Consider the following 23411-nt stretch of genomic DNA (forward strand, 5'->3'; position numbering starts at 1 on the left):
ATGTTTGTTTGCTCCCAGGAGTCGGACCCAGATAGAGTGAGTGGAGTGGGTCCTGGGAGCAAACATGTGCGGGGCTGTGTGTGTGTAGAGCTGTGTGTGTGCGGAGCTGTGTGTGTGTGTGCGGAGCTGTGTGTGTGTGTGCGGAGCTGTGTGCGTGTAGCTGTATATGTGTGTATGTGTGCGGAGCTGTGTGTGTTTGCGGAGCTGTGTGTAGCTGTATATGTGTGTGTAGCTGTATATGTGTGTGTGTACGGAGCTGTGTGTGTAGCTGTATATGTGTGTGGAGCTGTGTGTGGAGCTGTATGTGTATGTGTGTATGTAGCTGTATATGTGTGTGTGTGTGTGCAGAGCTGTATGTGTGTGTGTATCCGGAGCTGTGTGTGTGGAGCTGTGTGTGTGGAGCTTTATCTGTGTGTGTACGGAGCTGCGTGTTTGTAGCTGTATATGTATGTCTGTGTGCATAGCTGTATATGTGTGTGTGTGTATGCGGAGCTGTATATATGTGTGTGTGTGGAGCTGTGTGTGTGGAGCTGTATATGTGTGTGTGTGTAGACCTGTATGTGTGTGTGTGTGTGTGTGTGGAGCTGTATGTGTGTGTGCGGAGCTGTATATATGTGTGTGTGTGTCTGGAGCTGTATGTGTGTGTGCATGGAGCTGTGTGTGTGCGCAGAGCTGTATGTATGTGTGTGTGTGTGCGTTGCTGTATGTGTGTGGGGGGCTGTGTATGTGTGTGTGCGGAGCTGTGTATGTTTGCGGAGCTGTGTGTGTAGCTGTATATGTCTGTGTAGCTGTATATGTGTGTGTGTGTACGGAGCTGTGTGTAGCTGTATATGTGTGCAGAGCTGTGTGTGTAGCTGTATGTGTGTGTGTGCGGAGCTGTATGTGTGTGTGCAGAGCTGTATGTGTGTGTGTGTAGCTGTATATGTGTGTGTATGCGGAGCTGTATGTGTGTGTATCTGGAGCTGTGTGTGTGGAACTGTGTGTGTGCGTGTGGAGCTGTATGTGTGTGGGGGGGCTGTGTGTGTGCGGAGCTGTGTGTGTGTAGCTGTATATGTATGTGTGTCTGTGTGCATAGCTGTATATGTGTGTGTGCGGAGCTGTATGTATGTGTGTATGTGTGGAGCTGTATATGTGTGTGTGTCTGGAGCTGTGTGTGCGGAGCTGTATGTGTGTGTGCAGAGCTGTATGTGTGGGGGGGCTGTGTATGTGTGTGTGCGGAGCTGTATGTGTGTGTGTGTGCAGAGCTGTATGTGCGGGGATGTATGTGTGTGTGTGGAGCTGTGCGTGTGTGGGGCTGTATGTGTGCGGAGCTGTATGTGTGTGTGTGGAGCTGTATGTGTGGGGCTGTGTGTGTGTGTATGTGTGTGCGGGGCTGTATGTATGTGTGCCGCGAATGGCAAAAATCGCTGATGTGAAAGTAGCCTAAGTCACTGCCGACAGTGTCTGCATTAGGGCTCATACTCGCATGCGATAAACTCGGATGACTGTCGCACATCAATACCTGGCACTCAGGAGTGGAGCGTGTACTGCTATGCGGCCACAGGCTCCGATCTCAGTGCTGGGTATTGACGTGCGACACTCATCCGCGTTTCTTGCATGTGAGTATGAGCCCTTAGTCATACCAATGGGGGAGGCAGCACTAAAAGTGCCTACGGCAGCACAAACTCTAAATACGGCCCTGCTGCCCGTAGAAAGTTATATAGACAAAATGTGCAGCCATTTGGTATAACTGCCAAGTAGGTGCACATTCATTATCTTAGGTTTTGTGTGTTAAATGGCTACAGTGTGAATGATACAGGAAAGATATATATCTTGGTACCGTGTTAGCCAGTAGATACAAAAATTTTTAGAATTGAGGACTCTCAATTCTAAATATTTTTCTACAGTGTGAATGTGCACCTACTTACTTACACTTTGTATATCAAATATAGTGTTAACTAAGTTATTTATGTTTTCACTGCATAGTCTGGTTTCTTATTCAGTGTAGACACACTCATTAAACTAAGTGGGTGCATCAAAAAACTGATGTCATGTCTGACCAAAAAAAACATAAGCATGTGAACAGCATCCTAGATTATAAGGGGTATAGGTTTATCTGTAGCATATGTACAAGAAAATCGCACCAAAGGGGTCTTAGCGCGGAAAGTTGGACCAGTCTCTCCATTGATACAGTAGTGGACAAAGAGAAACTGTTGCTGACCAGCGAGTGAGGAAAAAGAGAGACACAAAATAATGCAATATTCACCCCTCCATAACCCAAACTCTAATTTTTCCAACTGAGGTATAACTGATCATCAATTCCAATAAGTAAATCCCAATTCGAAGTGAAAACCAAGAAATTGATATGAGCTTAAGCTATTAACAAACTCCCACGGTTCGGGCCCAAGACGGCAATGATGTTTTTGATGTTGCTGCATGAAAGCTCTTCAAATCTAGAAGAAGAATTTCAGGTCTGTGACAGTGGAGAAGCCTGCGGAGAGGGCAAGAGTGGATTATAGCTTCTTCTATCCTCTTTTCCAGACTATGACAAGACTCAATGAATGTTATACCGTGAACAGAAATACCAGTAATGCCACCGTTGACTAAAATGGCAATAAACCTTTAATATTGGTGTAAGGGCATTTGTTTAAAAGGTGGACACATTGGTTATGCCCGCCACTCTTTTCCTCCTTTCTTGGTCTCTCTACCGGTTTGCCCACAGGAAATAGAGCAAGAACTTGAGTTGGAAAATTCTTGGATCTCCGCATGTTAGCATTCTAGGCCCTGCAAGTATGGGGAAAGCTTCAACTGTTAACGGGCACTGATATAAAGGCGGGTGATTGGAATGTGACGCCGCTTTCTTCTCAGATTCAAGAAAAGGAAGTGTCAATGTCCATGGAGAAGCTTCTGAAGCAACTTATTCATAGAGAGGAGGGAGCAGCTGGCAGTGACATAGCAGCATCTGAGCTGCAGCAGCACACAGGGAGACCAGCACTAGAGGCAGTACCAGAGAATGGGAGCAGGAGGAGTAAAAAACGCCTGTTCTCCGCCTTCCACCCAGAGCAGGAAGAGGACACATTGTAGGAGAACACCAGCCCAAGCACAGTCTGTGATGCTGGGTACACAGAATGTAGCAGCCTGGGATTTCTCCAAGGAGTGCCGTGGGTGAGAAAGCTTCTGTGCTATCTAATGATTCTAGCTTGTCCGTTCATCCAGTTGTTTTATGTAATAATTTTATGAGCAGAAATATGTGGTTGGCAGTAACACTATGGCCAACATGTGGGCTGGTAGGACTGAGGGTGCTGCTACTGGTATTAGTATTTCTCTAGGGAGAAATCTTCAGAGAATTTCAGAGCACTGGGGTCTGGGAGACCATGTATTGAAACGGTTCTGGTGTATCCGAACTAGCGTTAAAGAGGTTCTGACATGTGACATAGTCTATATGGATAAAGGTATTAGGACGCCCCTCTTAATCACTGAATTCAGGTTTTTCATTCAATCCCATTACCACAGGTGTATAATATCCAGCTCCTCGCCATGACGCATGCCTTTACTAATATTTGTGAGAGAATGGGACGTTCTAAAGAGCTCACTGATACCAGCGCGGTCCTGTAATAGGACGTCACTGGGGTAACAAGTCCGTTCGTGACAATTCTTCCCTCCTAAATATTCCACCATCACCTGTGAGTGATATTATTGAAAAATGGAAGTGTTTAAGAACCACAGTAAACCGGCCAAGAAGTGGAGACCATGTAATCTTACAGAACGCGGTCAGTAAGGTGCATAGTGTATGAAAGTCACCAACGCTCTGCTGATTCAATAACCGCACAGCCCAATCCTCTGCCATTACCAGCAGGGCAAAAATTGTGCACCACCAGCTTCATGGCCAAGGAGCAACATGCAGCGTCGGACTGGAGTACCTTGGCCGGCCACAGAAAATAATTCTTAGCACCCACTATTCAGTTATATAGAAATAAAACAAGGCCACCAATTCTGTTGCACAATGGGGTAATATTGTTGTATAATATCAAGCAAAGTGTTTATTAACCAATAAATAACCAATTTAACTCAGTGCATAAATAACAAAGAAACATCCAAGCAAAAGAGACACTTATATCTCATTTATTGCCTGTGATAAAGTGGCATAACGCAACAATAAATACTTTCAAGGTACATTTTCATAAAGTATATTGTAAGTCCCACAAATGGAACCTGCATCTATTTTGTGGACAGGGCCCCATCACACGCCACTGCAAATGGTGAGATAGAATTCTAGTCATGTCTCCACTAACAGATGCTAGTGCCATATGTGAAACACACATCTACTGTTGTGGCACACCCTGTGAATTATGCCATTAATGTGCAATATGGAAGTACCCCTTTAAAAAAGACATTCCAATCCCAAAAGAATAGTATTATTTAATAGAGGGAAAAATAAACATTGTATAAAACAGTCTTTACGAAAAAGAATGTAGAATTCCAAGTGAAATGTTAATTTCACCTTTCCTGATTTTATAAGATTGGACAACAAACTTGCCTCCAAGCCATCTCCGCACATTCTTAGCATCCACTCAGCAATGCAAACACACAAACTTAGCTCAAAGTATGTTGGGAATATGCTGCTATCACCTATCCTCTATATACTACACCACAGAGGACACATCCTCTATATACTACACCACACAGGACACATCCTCTATATACTACACCACAGAGGACACATCCTCTATATACTGCACCACAGAGGACACATCCTCTATATACTGCACCACAGAGGACACATCCTCTATATACTACACCACACAGGACACATCCTCTATATACTACACCACACAGGACACATCCTCTATATACTACACCACAGAGGACACATCCTCTATATACTACACCACACAGGACACATCCTCTATATACTACAACACAGAGGACACATCCTCTATATACTACACCACACAGGACACATCCTCTATATACTACACCACAGAGGACACATCCTCTATATACTACACCACAGAGGACACATCCTCTATATACTACACCACAGAGGACACATCCTCTATATACTACACCACAGAGGACACATCCTCTATATACTACACCACACAGGACACATCCTCTATATACTACACCACAGAGGACACATCCTCTATATACTACACCACACAGGACACATCCTCTATATACTACACCACAGAGGACACATCCTCTATATACTACACCACAGAGGACACATCCTCTATATACTACACCACAGAGGACACATCCTCTATATACTACACCACACAGGACACATCCTCTATATACTACACCACAGAGGACACATCCTCTATATACTGCACCACAGAGGACACATCCTCTATATACTGCACCACAGAGGACACATCCTCTATATACTGCACCACAGAGGACACATCCTCTATATACTACACCACACAGGACACATCCTCTATATACTACACCACAGAGGACACATCCTCTATATACTACACCACAGAGGACACATCCTCTATATACTACACCACACAGGACACATCCTCTATATACTACACCACACAGGACACATCCTCTATATACTACACCACAGAGGACACATCCTCTATATACTACACCACAGAGGACACATCCTCTATATACTACACCACACAGGACACATCCTCTATATACTACACCACAGAGGACACATCCTCTATATACTACACCACACAGGACACATCCTCTATATACTACACCACACAGGACACATCCTCTATATACTACACCACACAGGACACATCCTCTATATACTACACCACAGAGGACACATCCTCTATATATTACACCACACGGGACACATCCTCTATATACTACACCACACAGGACACATCCTCTGTATACTACACCACAGAGGACACATCCTCTATATACTACACCACAGAGGACACATCCTCTATATACTACACCACACAGGACACATCCTCTATATACTACACCACACAGGACACATCCTCTATATACTACACCACACAGGACACATCCTCTATATACTACACCACAGAGGACACATCCTCTATATACTGCACCACAGAGGACACATCCTCTATATACTGCACCACAGAGGACACATCCTCTATATACTACACCACACAGGACACATCCTCTGTATACTACACCACACAGGACACATCCTCTGTATACTACACCACAGAGGACACATCCTCTATATACTACACCACAGAGGACACATCCTCTCTATACTACACCACACAGGCCACATCCTCTATATACTACACCACACAGGCCACATCCTCTATATACTACACCACAGAGGACACATCCTCTATATACTACACCACAGAGGACACATCCTCTATATACTACACCACAGAGGACACATCCTCTATATACTACACCACAGAGGACACATCCTCTATATACTACACCACACAGGACACATCCTCTATATACTACACCACAGAGGACACATCCTCTATATACTACACCACAAAGGACACATCCTCTATATACTACACCACACAGGGCACATCCTCTGTATACTACACCACAGAGGACACATCCTCTATATACTACACCACAGAGGACACATCCTCTATATACTACACCACACAGGACACATCCTCTATATACTACACCACACAGGACACATCCTCTATATACTACACCACACAGGACACATCCTCTATATACTACACCACAGAGGACACATCCTCTATATACTACACCACAAAGGACACATCCTCTATATACTACACCACACAGGACACATCCTCTGTATACTACACCACAGAGGACACATCCTCTATATACTACACCACAGAGGACACATCCTCTATATACTACACCACAGAGGACACATCCTCTATATACTGCACCACAGAGGACACATCCTCTATATACTACACCACACAGGACACATCCTCTATATACTACACCACAGAGGACACATCCTCTATATACTACACCACACAGGACACATCCTCTATATACTACACCACACAGGACACATCCTCTATATACTACACCACAGAGGACACATCCTCTATATACTACACCACAGAGGACACATCCTCTATATACTGCACCACAGAGGACACATCCTCTATATACTACACCACACAGGACACATCCTCTATATACTACACCACAGAGGACACATCCTCTATATACTACACCACACAGGACACATCCTCTATATACTACACCACACAGGACACATCCTCTATATACTACACCACAGAGGACACATCCTCTATATACTGCACCACAGAGGACACATCCTCTATATACTGCACCACAGGAGGACACATCCTCTATATACTACACCACACAGGACACATCCTCTATATACTACACCACAGAGGACACATCCTCTATATACTACACCACACAGGACACATCCTCTACATACTACACCACACAGGACACATCCTCTATATACTACACCACAGAGGACACATCCTCTATATACTGCACCACAGAGGACACATCCTCTATATACTGCACCACAGAGGACACATCCTCTATATACTACACCACACAGGACACATCCTCTGTATACTACACCACACAGGACACATCCTCTGTATACTACACCACAGAGGACACATCCTCTATATACTACACCACAGAGGACACATCCTCTATATACTAGACCACACAGGACACATCCTCTATATACTACACCACAGAGGACATATCCTCTATATACTACACCACACGGGATACATCCTCTATATACTGCACCACATGGGACACATCCTCTATATACTGCACCACACAGGAAACATCATCTATACTACATCACATGGGACACATCCTCAATATACTACATCATATGGGACACATCCTCTATAAACTTCACCACACGGGACACATCCTCTATATACTACACCACACAGGACACGTTGTCACGGGGTTACTGCAACAGTGCGGTGCTCCTTCTCTGGTGCTGAGAAGAAGCACGCCTTCATTTTAATGGTGTTTATTCCTTTTGGCAGAACAGGGGTTAATCAGCCATGTTGGAAATCTCTGAACTCTTAGCTGAGCTCAGTTAGCCACTCCCTTCCCCTTTATAATCTGGGTTCTGATGCAGATCCTTGTCAGAGCTAGCATTTGCTGCATGGCTTCAGGAGATAGAGGTGTTCATATGAGGAGTGTTGGAGGAGTTATCTGTGACTGTTGCGTGCTTTGTAAGTGTGGTAATTCCATTCCCTTCTCTACTTTTGTTTATTCCCATCCTCCACTCCCCGATGCATTCCTCTGCTATTTGTGAGTGAATATTTTGTATGCCTCGAGTTTTCAGTTAACCCTTGTCTGTGTAGCCTTGTTTGTTGGGTTGCTGTACTGTGGTTCACAGTAGTGCCCCTCTTCTCTGGGTGGGGGAAGAGAACAGACAACAGACGGAGAACTGATTCAGGAGATAAGGCAAGGGTATAGGCCCTAACATCTTCACCTTCAGTAGTATCCCAGGGACTAAGGCGAGCTAGGGCGCCCCCTAGGGATAGGGACAGGGAAGGAGCATCTAATGTGATTGATTTTAAACGTTTATATTTTTCACATTTGGAAAAAAAAACACTTTTCACAATTTTTTTACTTTCTTTAGAGGAATGGGCTTTGCAGGATGAGTAACATGGCAGTTATAGGGGTCTTCAGTAGACCCCAGCTGCCATAATAGCCCATCGGTGGCCTGTGATCATGTCATCAGGGGTTGATGGGAGAAAGTTTACTTGTCACGCTATTTTTATGCCACTGTCAGAGATTTACAGCAGCATTTAAACTATTAGATATCACCCCCCTCCTACTGTATCACCTCTTCCCCACTGTCACTTCTTATTTACTGTGCAGTCCCGTCACCAATAATTGCATGAGCCCCCTCGCCATCCACTAGTGCTGAGCTGGAGAACTGGTCAGGCACATAATTTACTCACATACTCCGATGATGATAATCGATATAGAAGCTGGCACTGTAAGTGAATGAGCTGCGCTTCACAGCACATGCTGATGAGCAGTGCAGCCGGGTGCAGAATAAAGCATGCGGCACACCGCATGGCATTGCAGTATCCTGCATGAAGAGCATAGGAACTACATGACAGATGCGCACTGTTATTGTGCCTGGGCCTTACAATACCAACCATAATGGCAAGTGATTGATGGAGAGGTGTAAAGCACATGGCCAATGGACCTTGAAGTCGTAAAAACATGTTTTGTGGAATGACGAATCGCACTTTTCCTTGTCAATCTCATGAATGAGCCTGAGGTTGGTGAATGCCAGAAGACTGTTACCTGCCCGACTGAATGGTGCCATCTGTTAAGTTTGGTAGACAAAGGATAATGCTATGGGGTTATTTTTCAGTTGTTGGCCTTGTCCCCTTTGTACTAGTAAAGAGAAATCTTAAAGGGCTTTTCTGGTCAAAACTGATAAGTCTGCAGTCACTCTGTGTGACTGCAGACTTATGAATCTCTCCAGCATACGCACTGTGTGCTGTGTGGATTTGCCAGTTTCAGACCCAGGAACGGAGGGTATGTACGAGTTATAAATACCCCCGGCCAGTGGGCGTGGTCTCGCTCCATACACTGGTAGTGATGCGGCTGGCCAGTGGGCGTGTCCTTCTAGAGGGCGCGGCCTCGTTCAATGCAAGTGTATAGAGAGCGATGCCACGCCCACTAGCCGGGGGTATGTATGACTCATACGTTGCAACCAGACAACCCTTTAATGTCACAGCATAACAAGACATTCTGAACTATTGTAAACTTATAACTTTGAACAATTTGAGCTAAGCCCTTTCTTATTCCAGCATTACTGTGCCACAGTACACAAAGCAAGGTCCATAAAGGCATGGTTGGGTATGGAAGAATGGTTGGTGTGGAAGAACTTGACTTATCATGACTTCAACACCAGAGGTTGTGAACCTGGGCCCCTTGTCTAACATTAGTGTCTGATCTCACAAATGCTCTTCTGGATGAAGAGGTAAAGATTCCCGCAGAAAACCTCCAACATTTTGTAGAAAGCCTTCCCATAAGAGTGTAAACTATTTTAACTGCAAACGGAGGACCAACTCCACATTAATGATTGTAGATTAGAAGAGGATGTGATAAAAGCTCATGTAGGTGTTATGTAGAGGTGTTCCAGTGCTTTTATCCATACAGTGCATCTTCTTTGAGTAATTGTTTTTCTTTTTGGTGAAACAAGATTTTGTACAATGATTTCATTGACATACAGTATTGTCTCTTTAGTCAGCAGCTGTAGAGCATGTTGTCAAGTTACATAAATAAGTTGATAAGTGAGGTTCAAGCAGGGTCTGGTACCTTTTTGGAAAAGTAAGATGTAAAATCAACTTTTAGGTTCTATCTACTAAATCCTTGTAAGCTGCTGTATGCCAAATTCATGGAGAAGAATCATGAATAGTGTTGAGCATTCCGATACCGCAAGTATCGGGTATCGGCCGATATTTGCGGTATCGGAATTCTGATACCGAGTTCCGATATTTTTGCGATATCGGGATCGGGATGCATATTCATGTGTAAACTAAAGAATAAAAATAAAAAATAGGGATATACTCACCCTCTGACGCGCACTGGTTGTAACCGCTGCAACCGGCAGCCTCCGTTCCTAAGAATGAGGGAGTGAAGGACCTGCGATGACGTCGCGGTCTTGTGATTGGTCGCGTAACCGCTCACGCGACCAATCACAAGCCGCGACGTCATCCTTCACTCGCTCATTCTTAGGAACGGAGGCTGCCGGTTGCAGCGGTTACAACCAGGGCGCGTCAGAGGGTGAGTATATCCCTATTTTTTATTTTTATTCTTTATTTTACACATGAATATGGATCCCAGGGCCTGAAGGAGAGTTTCCTCTCCTTCAGACCCTGGGAACCATCCAGGATCACTTCCGATATTTGTGTCCCATTGACTTGTATTGGTATCGGGTATCGGTATCGGCGATATCCGATATTTTTCGGATATCGGCCTATACAATCCGATGCCGATACTTTCAAATATCGGAAGGTGTCGCTCAACACTAATCATGAAGAATCCTTGAAGAATCCTATCCTATACAACTGTAGAAACTGTTCCTCAAAGAACAGCAATATTCTACGAAAGAAAAAGAATGTTTAGCCTTCTAATGGTCCGAGAGTTACGTTACTATGTAGTAAGCACGTAATTTGCCTAAATCTCTTTACCGTCATCCTTTAATTTGATTGAACACAATGAAAGATGACAAGATAATGCTACAACCCAACCGATTAGATAATCCTTACAACCCAACTGATTGTCAGTGAAGTAGAAAACAAGAAGTGAGCATAGTAATGCTGATCACACATCCAATATAATACCCTAATCCAAGAAAATCCATATAGGAAAGGATATGTTTCCACAGGAGCTGGGGGGCACATTGGGGTAGTTGAATAATGTATTAGTAAAGTTACATGTCTCTCTTCTGTCCTTCACTTGTTGGCCTGCAAACCTTCTGTTTGTCCACTATTCTTTCTACAGACAAATCCCTCTTTCCCTACTAACACCCACCATTGCCATATTACTTGCATTTAACTAAACCTGAGGGTGGTGTTAGGTTTATATGGCATGCACTTAATTAAAGAAGCACTCTCATGCATTTTTTTTCAGTAAATGTGTGTATGTAGAGTAGTGTGAGTGTATTAATATACTCACCGCCGCTGTCTCTGGTATCCAGCACCATTCCACTCCTTTTCTCAGTGACGTCACTGCAATTTAGACTCTCCAGCTCACTCATAGTCTCTTTTACGATGTAAGTCTGTACAGGCTCCTTCTTATGCTCCATAGACACATTGTAAAAGCCACTTCCGGTCCAAGAAGAGTTCAGTGTAACCTGGAGAGTCTGCAGAGCAGTGACGTCACTGAGAAACGGAGCAGAACGGCGCTGGATCCTGGAGAGAGTGGCAGTAGGCAAGTATACAGTATTAATACACTTACGCTACATTATATACACACATACACACATTTAATGAAAAAAAAATGTTCATAGCAGCGCTTCTTTAGTAGCAGATGTGGAGGGGATGATTTTTGTTTTTGTATTAATAAAGATTGCAAGCTCCTCTTTTCTTTATAAGTAATTAGGCAGCATATTTATAATGTTTTTTCTTTGAAAGTTGAACCCATGAATATATCCCTTTAATATTATGTGATTGTGGGCACTAGAGAATATAGTATTTAAAGGGAATCTGTCAGCAGGTTTTTGCTATGTAATCTGAAGACAGCAGGAGATGGAGACAGAAACATAGAATTCAGGGATGTGTCACTTGTCAAAGTGTGTACTGTTGTTTACTAACTGTGAAGGATTTATCAGGAAGAGATTAACATTGCTGGACTAGTCGGCAACCCCCTCCTGTGATAAGCACCTCACTGTCTATGGACTTTGTACACTGAAAGCCTGGTGTGGGTGGGGGCAGCTCTTTCAGCTCTGCTTCATTCTAAATCCAGAAGCTCTGAATGTGTCAGAACGGCTGCACCCAGTAACCAAAGTGATGCCTCATTGGATTCAGCTTCTCTTTGCCTACAACACGCTGCTCTCAGATGAGGTAGCAAAAATCTGCTGACAGACTCCCTTTAAGGGCACCTGGAGAAGATGTATTGGGCAACTTCATTTCAGAGTGAGTGAACTGAGCTTTGGGTTCTGCTGAGACAAAGAAAGGATTTCCTCGACTATTGATTTTGTTTTGTCTTAGCGCAAAATAAATATGAGTCTTATTAGGGCTCACTTACAATGCAGTTTTCGCCTTTGAATGCTATCCATGTATTTCATGGATAGAACGCGTACTTATGAAAGTTTATGGGGCTGTTCACATATGTATGATTTTTTGCCGATTGAGTTGTTCACTCTAATTTGCAGAGACATGTCTGAGCATAATCGACAATGCAAGTCTATGGATCTGTGAAGAAATTGAACAGTACTCAGATGCTATCCAAGCGCTGTTTGTTTTTCATGGACTGCTAGATAGGAAAAGCTTGAAAAACTTTTTTGTCTCATCTGAGAACAACTCATGAAACTTTTGCCGAACTCTGATAAACGCAGACATGCGAATGAGTCCTTAGTCACATAGTTGTGTACTGTAGGTTGAAAATGGCACACGTTCATCCTTCCTGAATCAAGTATACATTGTCTATCACTAGATTATTAATGCTATTTGTTGGAGGAAAGTATCCAGCCCTTTTTCAATTGCTGTCAGTGTCTGCTGCTACTACCTCTTGTGGTAGGACATTCCACAGTTTGACTGCTCTAACTGTAAAGAATCACCTTGCAGGTATACTTTTGGAGGATTCCCCAATGTATCATTTTGTATAGGTATACAGGGGTATACATTGTCCATAGGCTTCTATTTTTTAAAGCATACTATGCAGTACACTTTTTTATTAGTCTCCCTTTGTAGAAAGCATAGTAGTAGACCTTGCTTTCCTGAACAGTGAAAAAATGTATGGTGGCAAATACTGGCCCACCAACTCTGTTTCTATACTCTGAGCTAGTGGGGGCCTCTTGATAAGTTGAATGTATTCATTGGGTGATACTCCAGCTGTATACTTCTGGTATGTAAAAGCAATTAGTTATGAAAGTTGCTCCAGGGTGTCACAATAGTACAGGCCTTTCTGCTGTGGTCACCAGTAGTTATCTCTACGCTCATTTCATTAGTTGTGCTTCATAAGTAGTGAGGTCCCCCGCTCTTTCACATTTAGATGGCCTAAGTGCACAAGGGCAAATACAATGTCAAACAGGGAAGATTTATAAATGGTTATACAGGGTTAAACAGCCTTAGGAATTACGAGAAACAGGTATGATTAGATGTTCCCAACATGACTCTTAGGAGTTGTCTTTGTTATTAGAAGACCGCAGATGTTTTCATTGTTGACTTTTTTATGTGTTTTCTTTAGGATGTGATGGAGGTACTGGAAGAAGAGCTGACATGCCCCATCTGCTGCAGCCTTTATGATGATCCTAGGGTTTTGCCTTGTGCACATAGCTTCTGTAAAAAATGCCTAGAAGGTGTGCTTGAGGGAAGTTCCAGACAGATATGGAGACCAACGTTCAAATGTCCAACGTGCCGAAAAGAAATCTCTACAATGGATGTGAATAGCCCTCAAGTTAATTACTTATTGAAAGGAATAGTGGAGAAGTACAATAAGATGAAGGCATCTCCAAAGACACTGGTGTGTAAGGTTCACACTGGACAACCTCTCAACATCTTCTGCTCTACAGACCTGAAGCTGATCTGTGGGTTTTGTGCCACTAATGGCAATCACAAAGACCATGTCTTCTCCTCCATCGATGAGGCCTATAAGCAGGAAAAAAGTTCATTTGACTTTTTTTTTCAAAGTTTTGAGGAAATTCAATGTAAAGATGTGACTGCTCGCCTGGAAACCCTAGAGACTAACAAGAGGAACACCCTTCATTTGCTGACCACAGACTCAGACAGAGTAAAGGATTATTTTAAAAAGTTGCAGGAATTACTAGAACAGAAGAAAAACGAAATCCTATCGGACTTTGAGACCATGAGGCTTGAGGTCCTGCAGGCTTATGACCCTGAAATCAATAAGCTCAACACCATTATTAATGAGCAGAGACGAGCTTGTGTCATTGCTAAAAATTTTAAGGATATTTGTGATCCACTTTTATTCCTCCAGCAGATAGAAGAATTTAGAGAAAAAGTTGACTATCTTAAGGTTCCTCTACCTTCAGCCTCTGATGTGACTGTCTTGTCTTACATGAAAAATTTTGATACTCATATGTGGGATAAAATAAAACTAGGAGATGTGGATAAGCTGTGTTTGCCACAGGAAGTACCCGCAAAGCAGGAAAGACAGAAAAAGAAATTTTCATTCTCTTATCGAGGAGTAGCTGCTGTTTGTCTTCTCCTTGTTGGAGTGATGGTGGCATTTTACTTAGATCCTCCAAACGATTTCTTGAAAACATGTGATAGCCTTATGCGGCATATTTACCTTTACTCATCAGATGTTTGCTTACAACTAATGGGAGAAGCCTCTGTTTGTTGGGAACTAGTTTCAGAACAATTCTTTCTCCTCATGAAAGTGCTAAAACATTACACCATGAATATTTTGGAGCACATGGCAAATTTTGCTTTTAAATATAAATTGTAATATTTATAGAAATGATTTATAACATTTACAATAAATGTATTGTGGTGTACTGACCATCCTCATTTGTCAGATATGTTCAAATTCTGTGTATGCATTGGGGAGCCATTTTTAAGAAATGCACATAATCGATAATGCTAAGAAATCTAGTGAACATGATTAGGTGTAGATTTCACGCTCAGCAATTTTCTGTTTTTAGTGGCCATTTTTGCTGTATTTCTTTCTGAAAATGATGCAGCCAGATGTATCCACAGCATAAATTGACTAGCTGCATATTTCAGATCTGTTACGTAAATTCTCTTGAGTATGAACATGGAAACCTGGACTAAAAATCTGCTGCGTTTAATGAAACAGTCTGTTAAATTCAATTGTAATGCATGCTTTTTTCCCTATGAGCCTAGATACTAGGAATTTTAGAAAAACATATTTAATTTCTGTCCATTATGAAAACTGTGAGAGCTGCTATCTGCGCTTCCAATGGTAGAGAAGTAAGTCCGTCTATAAGTTTCATCCAAGGTAATGCAGAGAATGACGCAGCAAAGCCGAGTGGATAGTGAAGTGTAACAAATGGAACTGGAATGACTTAATCCAGTGTCCAAGTCCCATGCACCATTGATAAATTCTGTGCTTGCAGGGGAGGGCCTCTCACTAGGCCCAAAAACAGTTGAATATCCCAGAATCCTGAGGCACCACAGGATAATCTTTAAAAAGTTCGATTTTTGTCTCATAATTTAAAAAAGATCACAATAATAGGAAGACAAGGCAACATTTTGACCATATCTAGGAAATCAAGACAGCGTTTCGATCATATCCAGCCTTTCTCAAACCTCATCATAGATGTATTTTGATGTACTGTATATAGAATAACGATCTAACTTTTTAAGGATTATGCTCTGGAACCTCGAGATTCTTGAACATTCAAACAGAACTGGAATTAGGAAGTTTGCCCACTGCATGTCTGCTGAGATCAAAAACAGTAAAACCAGCAGGTACCAAAAAAGTGTAAATTGTTTCTCTTACTTCTGATTTTAGGCATCACTTGAATACCCCTTTACCTATCGATGCCAACTTGCTAAAATTCATTTATTTTAGTGAAATTAAATGTTATACACTGTCTTTGGCATTCAAACCCCATTTAATAAGGCAAGCCTGCAAGTGTAGTTGTTTACCAAGATACTGATCCATGCTGCGGTATTCCTGGGGTTGAATTCATATACAGGTACTTCTCACAAGATTTAAATATTATCAAAAAGTTAATTTATTTCAGTTCTTCAATACAAAAAGTGAAACTCATATATTATATGGAGTCATTACAAACAGAGTGATCTATTTCAAGTGTTTGTTTCTGTTAATGTTGATGATTATGGCTTACAGCCAATGAAAACCCAAAAGTCATTATCTCAATAAATTAGAATACTTTATAACACCAGCTTGAAAAATGATTTTAAAATCCGAAATGTTGGCCTACTGAAATGTATATTCAGTAAATACACCCAATACTTGGTCGGGGCTCCTTTTGCATCAATTACTGCATCACTGCGGCGTGGCATGGAGGCGATCAGCCTGTGGCACTGCTGAGGTGTTATGGAATCCCAGGTTACTTTGATAGCAACCTTCAGCTCGTCTGCATTGTTGGGTCTGGTGTCTCTTCTTCCTCTTGACAATACCGCATAGATTCTCTATGGGGTTAAGGTCAAGCTAGTATGCTGGCCAATCAAGCGCAGTGATACTGTTATTTCTAAACCAGGTATTGGTAATTTTGGCAGTGTGGACAGGTGCCAAGTCCTGCTGGAGAATGAAATTTCCATCTCCAAAAAAGCTTGTCGGCAGATGAAAGCATGAAGTGCTCTAAAATTTCCTGGTAGACGGCTGCTCTGACTTTGGTCTTGATAAAACCCAGTAGACCTACACCAGCAGATGACATGGCTCCCCAAACCATCACTGATTGTGAAAACTTCACACTTGACCTCTGGGACCTTGATTTCCAAATTAAATGCAAAATTTACTTGTTAGGGTTTGCAGATCGCACAAAATATAAATTATTTGGTGTTGGATTTTGTGTACTCCACCTTCTGTAGACATCGTCCTTAACCTGCTTCTATTCCTGCTGATGGCTTCCTCCATCCTGCTGCTCCCAAGATTCCTGAGTGTACCATGCTGTTGCTCCCCACGTGCCATCATGCCAGCTGCACAAACACTCAGGGTCCATGTACCCACTCAGACCTGTGGCCTAGTAGGTCCACTTCACAAGGTGACAAATCTCATCTCATGAGAATCTGCGGAGCTAGGCTGCAGCTGTCATCTTCTCAGTGGGCATTTGCATTACCCCTAAATGATCTTTTAATAAACCTGCATCATAGAGGAGGAACAGCAAAGGCCCACAGAGAAGTTCTGTGGTATACACCCATTTGGTTAAAGGGAAAACTTGTGTATTGGGCGCATCATTTTAATACGAAAGAAGAGGGTCTAGATGAAAAGGAAAAACTTCCAGAATCAGTAGAACGGTGCCAATTGGAGGATGGACTCAGTTTAAAATAAAAAATCCAGCGAAAGGTCCTCTTTTTGGCCAAAATAACCTTGTGTTAAACAATTTTAGTACCTCTAACAAAACCAAAAGTTTCTTCACATTTATTGTACAAAGTTTAGCAATCTTCCACTATCCAACCCACCAATTACCCAGTGAGGACAGTTTTAATCTGGTTGCAACTAGCCCAAATGCGAGTTACTCATTCAAGTTTTTAAAACTTGCCCTATACTACACCCAATGTGTAGAATGGTGGAAGTCATCCTACAAAATGTTTATCTACTACTTACCAAACACTGATATCATGTGCTTTCCTCACTACTATATAATGGTATCATGGAGTCTCACAAATCGAGGTGTTAACTTTACCCAATTTCGCGGAATTAAATGCTGATCAATAAATATTTACTGAACAGCGATCATTTAATACCGTTTATATCAAGCAGACAACACTTCAGATGCACTCTAAGCGATTTATTGTTCACGGCGCATAGGCTGATCTAGTTCTTGGCAGCACATGTCCTGTTTACCCAGGGTGCTGCTGAGAACAATGATTTTTTGTGCAAACCAAAAGATCATTTCACCCCAAAATCACCATTTTACTTATTTGTCCTGTTATCAGCAGCCTGTTTAGACTGCACGGTTATCGTGAATGATCCTTCGTAGGAACGCTTGTTTCACAATAATTGTGCAGTGCAAATGGACACTAAAGGGAATTTGTCAGCAGGATTTCACATCCTAAACTATTAATATGTGCTTATAGCGCTTTCAAAGACAGTCTGTTCCTTCATTGCTGAGAAATCAGAGGATTGCGCTTTGCTTGCTTACTATGACACCCATCATTTTGAGTAAAAATAGGAATGAAGGTCCCAGCATTCTAATATGAAAAGACTTACATTGACATTAGCCATACTCAACTGTTCCTTCACTTGTTACAATACCGCTATTATTGGTTTTTGTGAATTTTATTTCCAGCTCAGGGTGACTTTATTAATTTTATCTCAACATTTTATGTATTTCTCTACTTTTACCTTCCATGTAACATCTGTCATTTGTCCTCAAGTAAAGTATGAGGTTACTGCAACATTAATTCTTGAGCCCCATGAACACCACCAAATCGTTGTCTGTATGTTGCACCCTATTCTCCCATAAAGCTGTGAAACAGCCGTTAAATACAGGATAATACTTGATTTTATGGCAATATCAGTTTGGCCTATATTCCAGTGCTGTCTACCTTCTTTAGGTGTCATAAAACGGTGGCGAATTGTGTTTTTGTGCACGTCTTAAAAGACAGACCCTGTCAAAGTGACTCCGTATAAAGTGACTCAAGTACAAAGTGACCCCATCTGCCTTATTATAGTGAATGACTATATTGAAGCTTTCATCCAAATTACATTTTTCAGGGATTTACATGGAAGTCCCAACAAACTGTATTCTGAACCTGGCCTTAGGAAAATGTGTCTTCCTAACATCATACAAGATGTACCACCACAGTGATAAATGTACCACATTTTGTAATTATCAGGTCCAGCCTTATTTTGTCTAGCCATTAGATAGCATTAGTAAACCTGGTTGACAGTGATATTACGGTAATTACTATTTCCAATGAAACAGCTACTAACATTGTCTGCTATTGCCCATGTAAATCTATATGGACTACATCCTGCCAAGAGGCCAAAGTAAACGTTGTGGTGGAATTTATAGAGATTGTACCAATTGTTCATTTACATACCCTTTAATAATGACCTAAATTCCTGGGGTCTCCATGATCCTACTGATTCTATTTTGTCTATACAGTTGTGTGAAAAAGTGTTTGCCCCCTTCCTGATTTCCTATTCTTTTGCATGTTTGTCACACTTATAGTGGCGGAAAAAAGTATTTCGTCAGCCACCAATTGTGCAAGTTCTGCCACTTAAAAAGATGAGAGAGGCCTGTAATTGACATCATAGGTAGACTACAACTATAAGAGTCAAAATTGAGAAAACAAATCCTGAAAATCACCTTGTCTGATTTGGCAAGATTTTTTTTGCAAATTATGGTAGAAAACAAGTATTTGGTCACCTAAAACATGCAAGATTTCTGGCTCTCACAGACCTGTAACTTCTTCTTTAAGAGACTCCTCTGTCCTCCACTCATTACCTGTAGTAATGGCTCCTGTTTGAACTTGTAATCAGTATAAAAGACACCTGTCCAAAACATCAACCAGTCACACTCCAAATTCCACTATGGTGAAGACCAAAGAGCTTTCGAAGGACACCAGAAACAAAATTGTAGCCCTGCACCAGGCTGGGAATGTCATATGGTCTGATGAAACCAAAGTAGAACTGTTTGGTGGAAACAAAACTCATCGTGTTTGGAGGAGACAGATTGCTGAGTTGCATCCAAAGAACACCATACTGTGAAGCATGGGAGTGGCAACATCATGCTTTAGGCTGTTTCTCTGCAAAGGGACCAAGACGACTGATCCGTGTACATGAAAGAATGAATGGGGCCATGTATTGTGAGATTTTGAGTGCAAACCTCCTTCCATCAGCAAGGGCATTGAAGATGAAACGTGGATGGGTCTCTCAGCATGATTATGATCCCAAGCACACCGCCAGGGCAACAAAGCATATGAAGAAGCATATGAAGGTCCTGGAATGGCCTAGCCAGTCTCCAGATCTCAACCCCATAGAAAACCTTTGGAGGGAGTTGAAAGTCTGCGTTGCCAGCGACAGGCCCAAAACATCACTGCTCTAGAGGAGATCTGCATGGAGGAATTGGCCAACATACCACCAACAGTGTGTGCCAACCTTGTGAAGACTTACAGAAAACATTTGGCCTCTGTCATTGCCAACAAAGGATATATAACAAAATATTGAGATGAACTTTTGTTAACCCCTTCATGACCCAGCCTATTTTGGCCTTAATGACCTTGCCGTTTTTTGCAATTCTGACCAGTGTCCCTTTATGAGGTAATAACTCAGGAACGCTTCAACGGATCCTAGCGATTCTGAGATTGTTTTTTCGTGACATATTGGGCTTCATGTTAGTGGTAAATGTAGGTTGATAATTTTTGAGTTTATTTGTGAAAAAAACGGAAATTTGGCAAAAAATTTGAAAATTTCGCAATTTTCACATTTTGAATTTTTATTCTGTTAAACCAGAGAGTTATGTGACACAAAATAGTTAATAAATAACGTTTCCCACATGTCTACTTTACATCAGCACAATTTTGGAAACAATTTTTTTTTTTTGCTAGGAAGTTATAAGGGTTAAAATTTGACCAGTGATTTCTCATTTTTACAACAAAATTTACAAAACCATTTTTTTTAGGGACCACCTCACATTTGAAGTCATTTTGAGGGTTCTATATGGCTGAAAATACCCAAAAGTGACACCATTCTAAAAACTGCACCCCTCAAGGTGCTCAAAACCACATTCAAGAAGTTTATTAACCCTTCAGGTGTTTCACAGCAGCAGAAGCAACATGGAAGTAAAAAATGAACATTTAACTTTTTAGTCACAAAAATGATCTTTTAGCAACAATTTTTTTATTTTCCCAAGGGTAAAAGGAGAAACTGGACCAGGGACGTTGTTGTCCAATTTGTCCTGAGTACGCTGATACCTCATATGTGGGGGTAAACCACTGTTTGGGCGCACGGCAGGGCTCGGAAGGGAAGGAGCGCCATTTGACTTTTTGAATGAAAAATTGGCTCCAATCTTTAGCGGACACCATGTCGCGTTTGGAGAGCCCCCGTGTGCCTAAACATTGGAGCTCCCCCACAAGTGACCACATTTTGGAAACTAGACCCCCCAAGGAACTTATCTAGAAGCATAGTGAGCACTTTAAACCCCCAGGTGCTTCACAAATTGATCCGTAAAAATGAAAAAGTACTTTTTTTTCACAAAAAAATTATTTTAGCCTCAATTTTTTCATTTTCACATGGGCAACAGGATAAAATGGATCCTAAATTTTGTTGGGCAATTTCTCCTGAGTACACCAATACCTCACATGTGGGGGTAAACCACTGTTTGGGCACATGGTAAGGCTCGGAAGGGAAGGAGCGCCATTTGACTTTTTGAATGGAAAATTATCTCCATCGTTAGCGGACACCATGTCGCGTTTGGAAAGCCCCTGTGTGCCTAAACATTGGAGCTCCTCCACAAGTGACCCCATTTTGGAAACTAGACCCCCCAAGGAACTCATCCAGAGGCATAGTGAGCACTTTAAACCCCCAGGTGCTTCACAAATTGATCCGCAAAAATGAAAAAGTATTTTTTTTTCACACAAAATTTCTTTTAGCCTCAATTCTTTCATTTTCACATGGGCAACAGGATAAAATGGATCCTAAAATTTGTTGGGCAATTTCTCCTGAGTATGCCGATACCTCATATGTGGGGGTAAACCACTGTTTGGGTGCACGGCAAGGCTCGGAAGGGGAGGCGTGCCATTTGACTTTTTGAATGGAAAATTAGCTCCAATCGTTAGCGGACACCATGTCGCGTTTGGAGAGCCCCTGTGTGCCTAAACATTGGAGCTCCCCTACAAGTGACCCCATTTTGGAAACTAGACCCCCCAAGAAACTTATCTAGATGCATAGTGAGCATTTATAACCCCCAGGTGCTTCACAGAAGTTTATAACGCAGAGCCGTGAAAATAAAAAAATAATTTTTCTTTCCTCAAAAATGATTTTTAGCCCAGAATTTTTTATTTTCCCAAGGGTAATAGGAGAAATTGGACCCCAAATGTTGTTGTCCAGTTTGTTCTGAGTACGATGATACCCCATATGTGGGGGTAAACCACTGTTTGGGCGCACGGCAGGGCTCGGAAGGGAAGGCACGCCATTTGGCTTTTTGAATGGAAAATTAGCTCCAATCATTAGCGGACACCATGTCGCGTTTGGAGAGCCCCTGTGTGCCTAAACATTGGAGCTCCCGCACAAGTGACCCCATTTTGGAAACTAGACCTCCCAAGGAACTAATCTAGATGTGTGGTGAGCACTTTGAACCCCCAAGTGCTTCACAGAAGTTTATAACGCAGAGCCATGAAAATAAAAAATAATTTTTCTTTTCTCAAAAATGATTTTTTAGCCCACAATTTTTTATTTTCCCAAGGGTAACAGGAGAAATTGGACCCCAAACGTTGTTGTCCAGTTTCTCCTGAGTACGCTGATACCCCATATGTGGGGGTAAACCACTGTTTTGGCACACGTCGGGGTTCGGAAGGGAAGTAGTGACGTTTTGAAATGCAGACTTTGATGGAATGCTCTGCGGGCGTCAGGTTGCGTTTGCAGAGCCCCTGATGTGCCTAAACAGTAGAAACCCCCCACAAGTGACCCCATTTTGGAAACTAGACCCCCCAAGGAACTTACCTAGATGTGTGGTGAGCACGTTCAACCCCCAAGTGCTTCACAGAAGTTTACAACGCAGAGCCGTGAAAATAAAAAATCATTTTTCTTTCCTCAAAAAAGATGTTTTAGCAAGCAATTTTTTATTTTCACAAGGGTAACAGGAGAATTTGGACCCCAATATTTGTTGCCCAGTTTGTTGTGAGTACGCTGATACCCCATATGTGGGGGTAAACCACTGTTTGGGCACACGTCAGGGCTCGGAAGGGAAGTAGTGACATTTGAAATGCAGACTTTGATGGAATGGTCTGCGGGCGTCACATTGCATTTGCAGAGCCCCTGATGTGCCTAAACAGTAGAAACACCCCACAAGTGACCCCATTTTGGAAACTAGACCCCCCAAGGAACTTACCTAGATGTGTGGTGAGCACGTTCAACCCCCAAGTGCTTCACAGAAGTTT

General features: G+C 42.2%; 1 protein-coding gene across 11 annotated transcripts in view; it reads left to right on the plus strand.

Moving 5' to 3' along the window:
• The window catches only part of TRIM13 (tripartite motif containing 13), a 275480-nt gene extending 255959 nt beyond the window's left edge, over window positions 1–19521 (plus strand). For 9 of the 11 annotated variants that reach the window (XM_077298110.1, XM_077298111.1, XM_077298109.1 and 6 more), the window contains one exon: window positions 13876–19521. In XM_077298110.1, coding sequence (XP_077154225.1) covers window positions 13882–15099 — 1218 coding nt within the window. In that variant the 5' untranslated portion in view covers window positions 13876–13881 and the 3' untranslated portion in view covers window positions 15100–19521. Of the gene's footprint in view, window positions 1–3009; window positions 3145–12581; window positions 12603–13875 lie in introns of those variants that run through there. The other 2 variants (XM_077298108.1, XM_077298118.1) reach the window with 2 other exon arrangements.
• The last annotated feature ends 3890 nt before the right edge of the window (window positions 19522–23411 follow it).

This window comes from Ranitomeya variabilis, chromosome 3, assembly GCF_051348905.1.
Source record: "Ranitomeya variabilis isolate aRanVar5 chromosome 3, aRanVar5.hap1, whole genome shotgun sequence".
Classification (NCBI taxonomy): domain Eukaryota; kingdom Metazoa; phylum Chordata; class Amphibia; order Anura; family Dendrobatidae; genus Ranitomeya; species Ranitomeya variabilis.